This window comes from Neurospora tetraspora (assembly GCF_033439725.1).
Source record: "Neurospora tetraspora strain CBS 560.94 chromosome Unknown B0H65scaffold_7, whole genome shotgun sequence".
NCBI lineage: Eukaryota > Fungi > Ascomycota > Sordariomycetes > Sordariales > Sordariaceae > Neurospora > Neurospora tetraspora.
The window spans coordinates 608,660-620,064 of NW_026944389.1; the positions used below are offsets into that span (position 1 = coordinate 608,660).

At 56.6% G+C, this 11,405-nt stretch overlaps 1 protein-coding gene across 1 annotated transcript; it reads left to right on the plus strand.

Annotated features, from left to right (window-relative positions):
- Window positions 1–2,622: 2,622 nt before the first annotated feature.
- On the plus strand, window positions 2,623–11,405 carry B0H65DRAFT_551610 (uncharacterized protein; the record flags this gene model as incomplete). The annotated part of the gene is made up of 4 exons (XM_062829829.1): window positions 2,623–2,802; window positions 2,858–3,002; window positions 3,053–10,405; window positions 11,338–11,405. The coding sequence occupies 4 exons, from the start codon at window positions 2,623–2,625 to the stop codon at window positions 11,403–11,405; spliced, it is 7,746 nt and encodes a 2,581-aa protein (XP_062678197.1).

Below are 11,405 nucleotides of genomic sequence, written 5' to 3' on the forward strand. Positions count from 1 at the left end.
GACTGCCTTCGTGCCTGAAGCTGAACGAGGAGATGCCTGGATGAATGTAAGCTGGGGAGGAAGGAGACGACGGCACTCGGACTCGAAAAAAAGTTGACAGCCCCTTTTCCATCCTCCGCCAGTTCGTCCCTTCCACTGCCCTGCCAAGGTCAGCGTTAGTGTGCCCCGCATTGGGATTCCAGTGCTCCACAGGTACCCGCACTTTAGCTCGATCTGCGGGATCTGCATAAGCTCGCTCCACACTTTTCCCGTTTGGACCTAGGTCGGCTGGGTAAGTGGAGGGCCAATTGGCGTTTGCAGATCCAATTTTGAACCATCCCGCATCCGTGCGAGTCCAGGGGCCATCAAGGTTGGTCGGTTTGAACAAAAGGGTGTTGTTGGATGTTGGAAGGAGACAACAAAGTGCGAGCTTGGTGGTCTCTCATGCCGTCTTTATAAAATTGAACAAGCGCAAACTCCTTCTTGCGCCTTCTTGCTCCTTCTTGCGCCTTCTACGCCTCAAAGATCATGCAGTTGGATAATTGACGAGGTGGTTGGGCATTTCTGCATTTCCACTTGCATTCTTGTCATTGTCCACAAGAATTCCAAGTTTTTCTTTCCTTCTTTTCCACTTCTTCCACTCTTCTGGCCACTCTCACCGACCGCCGGAGTTTCTTTGCTCGGAGCCAAGACCCCACTTATTAATGCAGGTCCCGACCTCCAAGGCAAGAGGGCCCCACTACCACTTCCTGTGCTTCTTCCCCGGCCGCCGAGAGAGACCGCTCCGTCTTTCGGGACCGGATTTCACGGATTTCCGTTTCCATTTTGTGGTTCCTCTCTGTTTCCTCATTCTTCGTTACCCCTTTTCGTTTCCCCAAATGCTGTTCTATCCAAGTGCCGCATTCGCTGTTCTGCATGTATCTCCCAGCCTTCAATTCGGCACTTGGAGTCCTGGACCGTGCCCTGGCGTACCTTATCCAAACACGACAATGACAGCAGGTTGAACCATGTCGTCGGCGACCTCGATTGTTGGCCAGTTCGGATCGTAAGATAGGAGTACTGCCGATACAGTATATATTGTAAGTTTGCCGGTGAGTGAAATACTTGTTTGTACGGTCTCTTGTTTGGCTTATTTGGCTTGTGGCAAGTTCCGCAAAAAAAGGGGACATGGATGTCATGTGAATGTTACGGTGTACACCCGAGCATTCGGACCAACCATTCGGGATGCAACCTCGAGTATCTTGTTTGTACGACTTGCCTTGCTCACAACCCAGAGCCGCTGGACTGTCGGGGTTGAAGTTGGATTTGGACTTGGTTCGGCATGTTGAATTTTCCCGATCGAGATGCATCTGCTTTGTCGTCAACCAACACCTGCCACCGCAAGACAAAAGGCTCAAGAGATGGGGACAGCGTGGGGAGCATAAAGTCGACACCGACTTGTTGTGCTCTTCCACCACGTTGACCGCCCTGTAACACAAGCTTCCCCAGACCGTCCCTTGGTAAACAACGCACCAAAACAATCCGAGTCAGTAGTACAACCCCCAGAGATATGGTCTGACAGGGCGCATCCCATGCCGTCTCACAAAGCCGCAAACCGAATATCGGCCGACGACGGATGCAGGGAATTTGTTCGTCGATCCGGCAGGCAGACCAATGAGGGTCCGTGTAAGACAAGGTCTTGGAGACGGGCTCGACAGGATGGATGCACAACACCAAAAACCACGAAGGGATATGCAAATCCCCATCCGGATACAACTCAAGTCTCACGCAAGCACACACACACAATGATCCGCCCTGTGAAACATTCGCATTCAAGCGGCCGCAAATGCGGCTAAGACTTTGGTGTTGTCGAAGCTTGCAAAGCTTGAAGTCGATCGATCCCGGACGTGGAGACCATGAACTATGGGGGTTGGACTCGGTCTTGGCTCCATGTGGACTCCCATGTCCTGGACAGTCCTGGATGCCCTGGATAAAGGTCTCCGAACGTGGGGTCCCCCATGATCTCGTACCTTGACGGACCGACGGAGTATCATAAGCGGTCCACCCAGAGCCACCCAAAGGACCTCACCTCCACTTCGGCCTCGATCGGATTCGCATCTAAGCCAAGCAGATAACGCGATAGCAAATCGTGGACAGCACTATGGGAGCTGGGGACCTGCTTTAGAGGCAAGATACACAGTCCATGACAGTATCAACCAAGGGTTCTCTAAAGATCGTCCCCTTTTTCAGCTTGGTATAGTATGGCCCTGTTCGGCCCTCTTCAACTTTCCGTTGCATCGTGCCCTGACTTGCCTGACTAACCTGACCGAACATCATCAAGTGGCGGCGTCTTATTCCTTGGAGGAGATCAGATTCACTAAGCCCGGACCGGGACATCCAGAGACACATCTCACACCCACCATACCTACTTCTAATACTTAACTCTTCCCACATCCCGCTTCCCAGGGAGAAACACCTAGCTTGCCATCACTCATCCAAGATACCCCTCCCTCCAACCTTGTGCCCTTACACCTCCCCTCTCGTAATCTGTGAGCATATCATACTTTGTCGTTTTCAACATTAACGAAGTTGACGAAACGACATAACGAAACCATACGACTCTTACGACTCCCTCTTAATTTTATACCCCTACATATCATCATAATGGATTCCAACATGCCTATTGCCATTGTTGGCATGAGCTGCCGATTCGCTGGCGATGTCGACAGCCCGTCTAAGCTCTGGGATCTTTTGGCTCAAGGAAAGAGTGCCTGGTCGGAGATTCCCAAGGATCGATTCAATATCGATGGATTTCATCACCCCAACTTTGAGAAGCTCAATGGCGTATGTCTTCCGCCCGGATCAGGGAGAAATAGTGAGAAGCTAACATAGCTCGCAGACAAACGTAATAGGAGGCCACTTTATGAAGGAGGATATTGGCCTGTTTGATGCGCACTTCTTCAACCTTTCTGCCGAGACTGCTGCTGCGTTGGATCCCCAGTTCCGTCTGCAGCTCGAGTCAACATATGAGGCCCTTGAGAGCGGTAGGTTTCCCTTCTCCAAACAGATGAACGCAGTAACTGACCCCAAACAGCTGGTATCACTCTTCAGGATGTGGCTGGCTCCAACACCTCCGTCTACGCCGGCTCCTTCTTCCGGGACTACCACGAGAGTTTGATCCGTGACCCCGACACACTTCCCCGCTTCCTCCTCATGGGCACCGGCGCCGCCATGGCCTCCAACCGTCTCTCCCACTTCTTCGACCTCCGCGGTCCCAGCATGTCCGTCGACACCGGCTGCTCCACCACCCTCACAGCGCTTCACCAAGCCTGCCAGAGCTTGCGTTCGGGCGAATCCACCATGTCCATCGTGGGCGGCGCCAACATCATGTTCAACCCCGACATGTTCCTCGCCATGTCCTCCATGACGCTCATTTCCAAGGACGGTCGGTCCTGGGCCTTCGACAGCCGCGCCAACGGCTACGGTCGCGGCGAAGGTTCCGCGACGGTCATTCTCAAGCCCCTTGACGCCGCTCTGCGCGACGGCGACCCCATCCGCGCTATCATCCGCGACAGCGGTATCAACCAGGACGGCAAGACCGAGACCATCACCACGCCCAGCGGCGAGGCGCAGGAGGCCTTGATCCGCGCCTGCTACGAGCGCGCAGGCCTCGATCCGGGACAGACGACGTACTTCGAGGCGCACGGAACGGGTACTCCGACGGGCGATCCGATCGAGGTGGGCGCCATCGCTTCGGTGTTCAAGGACTCGCGCAAGGGCGATGGCGAGGACGCGCTGCTGCGCATTGGCTCCGTCAAGACCAACATCGGTCATACCGAGACTGCTTCGGGTGTGGCGGCCATCATCAAGGTCGCGTTGGCGCTGGAGAGGGGCCAGATCCCGCCGAGCGTCAACTTTGAGAAGCCGAATGCGAAGTTGAGCTTGGACGAGTGGAAGCTGAAGGTCCCCACCGAGCTGGAGGAGTGGGTTGGCAAAGACGGCATCAGGCGCGCGAGCATTAACAATTTCGGCTATGGCGGGTCGAATGCGCACGTGATTATGGAGGATTATAGCAGCTACATCGCTACGACTCAGCGGACAAGGGGGCTCTGGAATGGCGCTGAGGGCCGCGCTAACGGGCGCACTAACGGCCACCACCACGCTGATAGCGGAATCGCCATCGACGACCTTGACAACGTCAACGTCAACGACCACTCCAAAGTCTTCCTCCTCTCCGCCAAAGACGAGAAGGCCACCGAGCGCATGATCGCCAACCTCAAGACTTACCTCCAGGATCAGAAGTCCAAGAAATCCACCGACGAAAATGTCCTCCTCTCCAACCTCGCCCACACCCTCTGCGCCCGCCGCACCCTCTTCCCCTGGACCGCCACCTTCTCCGGCGCCTCCATCGACTCCCTCATCCGCACCCTCGACTCGGGCCGCATCAAGCCCGCCAAAGCCTCTCCCACCGCCCCGCGCATCGGCTTCGTCTTCACCGGCCAAGGCGCCCAATGGTGGGCCATGGGCAAGGAGCTCATCGACGCCTACCCCGTCTTCAAGGCCGCTTTGCTAGACTGCGACGTCGAGATCAAGAAACTCGGCGCCACTTGGAACATGGTCGAGGAGCTGAACCGCGATGCCGAGACTAGCAAGGTCAATCAGCTCGATTATAGCACCCCCGTGTGTGTCGCTGTGCAGATTGCCCTGGTGGAACTGTTGAAGGCGTGGGGCATCAAGCCCACGGCTGTGACTTCCCACTCGTCCGGTGAAATCGCGGCTGCTTATGCCGCTGGCGCGCTGGACCTGCCGAGCGCGATGGCGATTGCGTTTGCTCGAGGCGGTTTGGCTAGCGAGGGCAACCGGCAGTTTGCGAGGAAGGGAGGCATGATGGCTGTTGGCTTGGGCAGGGAGGAGGGCGAGAAGTACCTTCCCATGGTTACCCAGGGCCAGGTTGTCGTTGCTTGCGAGAACTCCCCGACGAGCATTACCTTGTCTGGTGATGTCGAGGGCTTGGTCGAGCTCGAGCAGGTCATGAAGGAGGAGAATATCTTTGCCAGACGGCTCAAGGTCGATGCAGCCTGGCATTCGCATCACATGGAGGCTGTCGCTGATGCGTATTATGCGAGCATGGATAAGAAGGTTAAGCCGGCCAAGAGCAAGTTGGATATGATCTTCTCCTCCCCTTGCACGGGCAAGCGGATGGATAAGGTCAGCGAGATTGGCAGCCCGGGACACTGGGTGCGCTCGTTGACGGGTTGTGTCCGCTTCGTGGATGCGTTCCGCAGCATGGTCTTTGCTGAGGAGGGTGGCGAGCCGACGGTTGATATGGTTATCGAGGTCGGTCCGCACGCGGCGCTGTCGGGTCCTATTCAGGATATCCTGGCTATGCCCGAGTTTAAGGGGGTTAATATCCTTTATGGCAGCTGCTTGATTCGCAAGAAGAGCGCGGTTGATACCATGCAGGATTTGGTCGGTGACCTTGTTCGCAAGGGATACCCCGTTAATCTCAAGGCTGTCAACTTCCCCTTTGGCACTGAGGGTGTCAAGGTGTTGACTGACTTGCCTGCTTACCCCTGGAATCACTCGACCAAGCATTGGATTGAGCCGCGCTTCAACAGGGCTCTTAGACAGCGCTCTGAGGCTCCTCATGATTTGCTTGGTTCGCTCGTCCTGGGTTGCGATCCTAGTGCTCCTACCTGGCGCCACATTGTCCGTCTCAGTGACCTTCCCTGGGTCAGAGACCATTGTGTGCAGGGGAACATGATCTATCCCGCTGCTGGATACATTGCCATGGCTGTCGAGGGCATGCAGCGGTTTGCTTCTCGTCAGTCTGGAGACAAGAAGATTGCTGGCTATCAGCTTCGTGATATTGACATTCTCAACGCTCTTGTCGTTCCTGAGACCAGCGAGGGTATTGAGATGCAGCTTTCTCTTCGCCCCGGCAGCGAAAGGGATCTTTCCACCAAGGGATGGACCGAGTTCACTGTTCAGTCCGTTAACTTGGACAACAAGTGGACTGATCACTGCAAGGGTTTGATCTCCGTTCAGTTCGGCGCTGCTCCCAAGCACGCTGTCAACCAGCCTACCCAGGACTCTCACTACCGCATCCGCATCAACCCCAATGACATCTGGTCCGGCATGCGCTCGGGTGGTATCAACCATGGTCCCATCTTCCGCAACATGAAGAGCATTCGTACCCGCAGCAAGCAGTCCATCACCACCTTCACCGTGGCCGACACCAAGTCTGTCATGCCCAAGCAGCACGAGATGGCTCATGTCATCCACCCCACGACCTTGGACTCGGTCTTCCAGGCCGCTTACACCGCTGCTCCCGGAGCCGGTGGCAAGAACCAGACCCCCAAGGTTCCTCGTTTCATCTCCAAGCTCTGGATCTCCCACGACATCAGCAAGCAAGCCGGCCACGACTTCAAGGCCTACGCCAATCTCGACCACGCCGATGACCAGTCCACCAAGACCGCTCTCCGCGTCGTTGATGATGCCGTCGAGGCTCCTGTTCCTGTCATCTCCATCGACGGCTTCGTCTGCCAATCGATCGGTAACGCGCCCACCGCCTCCGACGAGCCTTGGGAAGCTGACAAGTTCACCACCACCCACTGGGCGCCCGACGTGACCTTCCTTAAGGACGTCTTCCTCAAGAAGCAACTCGGCAGCCAGATCACCCCCGAGGAGGCCGAGATCCTCATGAACCTCCGCAAGGCCTGCATGTACTACATCTACGACGCCCTCCGCGACCTCACCCCCGAGGACATGAAGAAGCTGGAGTGGTACCACAAGAAGTTCTACATCTGGATGCGTCTGCAGGCCGACTTGGCTCGCGCCAACGAGCTGGGACCCGATAGCAACAAGTGGGCGAACGCCACGCTGAACGAGAAGGCTACGCTGCTGGAGAAGGTCAAGATGAGCAGCACCAACGGCGAGATGGTCTACCGCCTTGGTCCGCAGATCGTACCAATCCTCCGCGGAGAGATCACCGCTTTGGAAGTCATGCTCGAGCAGAACTTGCTGTCGCGGTATTACCTCGAAGGCCTCAAATGGGGCCGCGCCAACGCCAAGCTGGGCGAAATGGTCCGCCACTACGCGCACAAGAACCCTCACGCCAAGATGATTGAGATCGGCGGTGGTACCGGTGGTGCCACGGCCCATGTCCTCAACGCCATCGGCACTGCCGAAGACGGACTGGGTCCCCGCGCTGCTAGCTACGACTTCACCGATGTGTCGTCTGGCTTCTTCGAAGCGGCCAAGGAAAAGTTCCAACCGTGGAAGGACCTGATGCGCTTCAAGAAGCTGAACATCGAGCAGGACCCTTCGTCGCAGGGCTTTGAGGAGGGAACCTACGATGTTGTGATTGCTTGCCAGGTTCTGCACGCGACCAAGTCCATGGATAACACGATGCAGAATGTCCGCAAGCTGTTGAAGCCCGGCGGTAAGCTGTTCATCATGGAGACGACCCAGGACCAGATGGATGTTCAGTTCGTCTTCGGTTTCCTTTCGGGATGGTGGTTGAGCGAGGAAGAGGAGCGCAAGTTCAGCCCGTCGCTTTCCGTGCCCATGTGGGATCGCGTGCTGCATCGTACTGGGTTCCGCGGTGTCGAGGCGGAGATCAGGGATGTGGAGCATGATGAGCTTTATGCCTTCAGCGTGATGAGCTCGACGGCTGCTGCTAGTGCTCCCGTGTTTGACTTTGACATTACTTTCGTCACGGCCAGCAACCAGATCCCCGAGGTGTGGCTGGATAAGCTGAGGGTGTCGATTGGATTGCTTACCTGCTCGGTGCCGACCGTCAAGAGTCTCGAAGAGGTCACGGTTGATGGAAACGATGTTTGCGTCTTCCTTGATGATCCCAAGAACCCCGTCCTGGCGGACCCGAGCAAGGCGCAGTTCAGTGGCATTAGGGATATGTGCACTCGCGCCAAGGGTTTGCTTTGGTTGACGCAGGGCGGCGCGGATGAGTGCGATCAGCCTTTGGCCTCTCTCGCTGCTGGATTCCTCCGCTCTTTGAGGCAGGAGTACTCCGGCAAGCGTCTGGGAACACTCGATCTTGACCCTACCCAAGACATCTGGTCCGAGTCTTCCATCACCACCATCACCGAGGTGTTCCGCAAGTTGTTCGACTACTCGACCAACAAAACCGGCAGCGACTACGAGTTCGCCGAGCGCGAAGGCACCGTCAAGATCCCCCGCTACATCAAGGACGTCACCCGCAACTCGGCCGTCTTCAAGCACCAGCAGGCCATCGCGGCCCAGCCCGAAGCCGAGATGGAGCCGTTCATCCAGCCCGACCGTCCCCTGCGTCTGACCATCGGCACCGCCGGCTTGCTTGACACGCTCAAGTTCGTCGACGACCCGACCGCGTCCGATCCTCTCCCCGAGGACTTTGTCGAAGTCGAGCCGCGCGCCTTCGGCGTCAACTTCCGCGACGTCATGGTCGCCATGGGCCAGCTCAAGTCCAACACCATGGGCTACGACTGCGCCGGCGTGATCACTCGCGTCGGCCCCGCCGCTGCTGCCGAGGGCTACCAAGTCGGCGACCGCGTCTCCGTTTTGCTTAGGGGTCACTACGCCAGCCGGACCCGCATTCACTGGACTAGTGCCGTTAAGATCCCCGATGAGATGACGTTCGAGACGGCTGCCAGCTTGCCGACACAGTACGTCGCTGCTTACGTCTCTCTTTACGATACTGCCCGTCTGCAAAAGGGCGAGTCGGTGTTGATTCATGCTGCCACTGGCGGTGTTGGTCAAGCAGCGGTGATGATGGCGCAGCGCGTCGGCGCCGAGGTGTTCGTCACCGTCGGCACGGAAGAGAAGCGCGAGTTCGTCATGAAGCATTACGGTATTGCAGCCAATCACATCTTCTCCTCGCGCGACGTCTCGTTCGCTCCCGGGGTCATGGCCATGACCAAAGGCCGGGGCGTGGACGTGGTGCTCAACTCCCTCGCCGGCACGCTTCTGCAGGAATCGTTCAACTGTCTTGCGCCCTTTGGTCGCTTCGTGGAGATTGGCAAGCGCGATCTGGAGCAGAACAGCAGTTTGGCAATGGAGGCGTTCACGCGCGCGGTGTCGTATACGAGCATTGACGTGATCACCCTGGGAGAGTACAAGAAGATGGAGACGAATCGGATCATGAAGGATATTATCAGATTAGTTGGGGCAGGCGAGTTGAGGGTCGTTGAGCCGATTACGGTCTACCCCGTGGGAGAGATTGAGAAGGCGTTTAGGTTGATGCAGGCTGGTAAGCATATGGGCAAGATTGTGTTGTCTGCGTCGGAGGAGACTTTGGTGCCGGTCCTTCCCCGTCTCACCTCCAACACCGTTTCTCTACGGTCCGACGCCTCCTACCTAGTCGTCGGCGGCTTCGGCGGTCTCGGCCGCTCCATCTGCTCCTGGCTCGCCTCGCACGGAGCCAAGCATCTTGTTGTTGTCTCCCGCAACGCCAAAGCCGACAAGCTCGCCCAGCTGCAGACCGAACTCAACCATGTGTCCAAGGGCGTCAAAGTCACCGCCATCAGCTGCGACATCTCCAACATGGCTGTCCTTACAAAGGCCCTCGACTGCGTCAAGCTAGGAGTGCCTCCCATCCGCGGTATCATCCACGGCGGCATGGAACTGCGCGATTCGGTTTTGGAACACATGAAGTTGGAAGATCACAAGGCGGCTCTGGCTCCCAAGCTTAGCGGGTCTTGGAACTTGCACCAGTATTTCTCTTCCCCCAAGGAGAAAGAGAGTCTAGACTTCTACATCATGCTCTCCTCCCTCGTCGGCGTCGTCGGGTTCGCTTCGCAGGCAAACTACTCGGCCGGCGGCGTGTTCCAAGACTCCCTCGCACAGCACCGTGTTTCCCAAGGGCTGCCGGGTGTCAGCTTGGATCTGGCCGTCGTCAAATCAGTCGGTTACCTGGCTGATCATCCTGATTCGGAGAAGACGATTGAGTCACTTAAGCGCCATGGGTTTACTGCGCTGGCGGAGGAGGAGGTGTTGAGTGCTATCGGGTCTGCTATTCAGACGCCGTTCGCAGGCCAGCTTACGTTGGGGTTGAACTGCGGTCCTACTGGCCAACCCTCTGCCGATGCTCCTCTCGCGCGCGACGCCCGCTTCTCCCAAATCAAGCACCGCGCCGTGAAGGCCACCACCCAAACCACCTCTGCCACCGGCAACAGCACCGACCTATCCAGCCTTCTGGCCAACTCTCAATCCCTAGAAGAAGCAACATCCCACACCCTCGAAGCCATAACCAAAAAGCTACAAGACATCTTCATGATCGCCGACGCCTCCGAAATCAACCCCGAGTGTTCGCCAGCAGAATTCGGCGTGGATTCACTGGTGGCGGTGGAACTCAGGAATATGCTCAGCATGAAGGCGGGGAGCGAGATGAGTATCTTTGAGATTATGCAGTGTGGGAGTTTGAGCGGGTTGGCGGGGGTTGTGGTGGGTAAGAGTTCTCATGTTGAGGCTTCACTGAAAGAATAGGCGCCCAGTAGAGCTGTTACGATGGTATCTACGGTGGTGAAGTCTACCTAGGTGATGCCTACTATGGTGGTGTTTACGGTGGTGTTGACGATGGTGAGGATGCATGGATGATGGGAATGGGAATGGGAATGAGAATGGGGAATAACAGGGAATGAGTGAGGAGGAGTGGGGGAGTTGGAAAGCAGCGGAGAGTTGGATCCCGAACTCGGGATTGTAGGATCCCGGATGGGGAGTGCTTCGAGTTGAAAGCGGTGGGAAGAAGAGGACATGGGGAAATGTCATGTCACCGCCGCCAGATGAGATGCAATGATCTGCGGTTAGGGGATTTTGATATGCCCCACTGGAGTTGTGGGGAAAGGAGACCGTTCGGACACCGAACTTGCTGGCGAGTTCACGAGTTCACGGTGTCGAGGTTGAGCATGTTTTGGCGTTTGTTCTGTTTTGGTCATTTTACCTGCTTTTTGGATACCTTGGAGTTACAGTTTTTGCTTGCGCGAATATCACTTGTTTCACGATTCACTCACTCACTGCTTGTGTTTTGGCGATTTGATGACCGCGTTCGGCATCGCTGGAGTGGTACTCGTGATCAATTCGACCGTGAACCTTGATGGCCAGGCCAAGTTGGTCTTGTCTGTCTGGGGGGACAAGCACGGACAACATTCCGCACACCGTCGATCATCGTCAAGGTAACATCCCCACTAGAGCTGAACGGGAAACATGGAGATACGAGAAGTGATCACCTGGTCCTCTTCTCTTTTCCCAGTGGTCAGTGGTCCAACAAATCTCCAAGAGTCAAGAGTCAAGACGGAGGGACGGGATCGGTGAACATCGGGACGGGCCCCGGCTTTCAGTAATCAGTGTTGCAATCGCTAACAGACCGTGCGGCGTGAACAGGGAAGACAACTCCCAGCGAGCCGGTAGAGCCGGTGAGCTCTCTGAGCTCTCCCCAGTCGTTCGCCTAG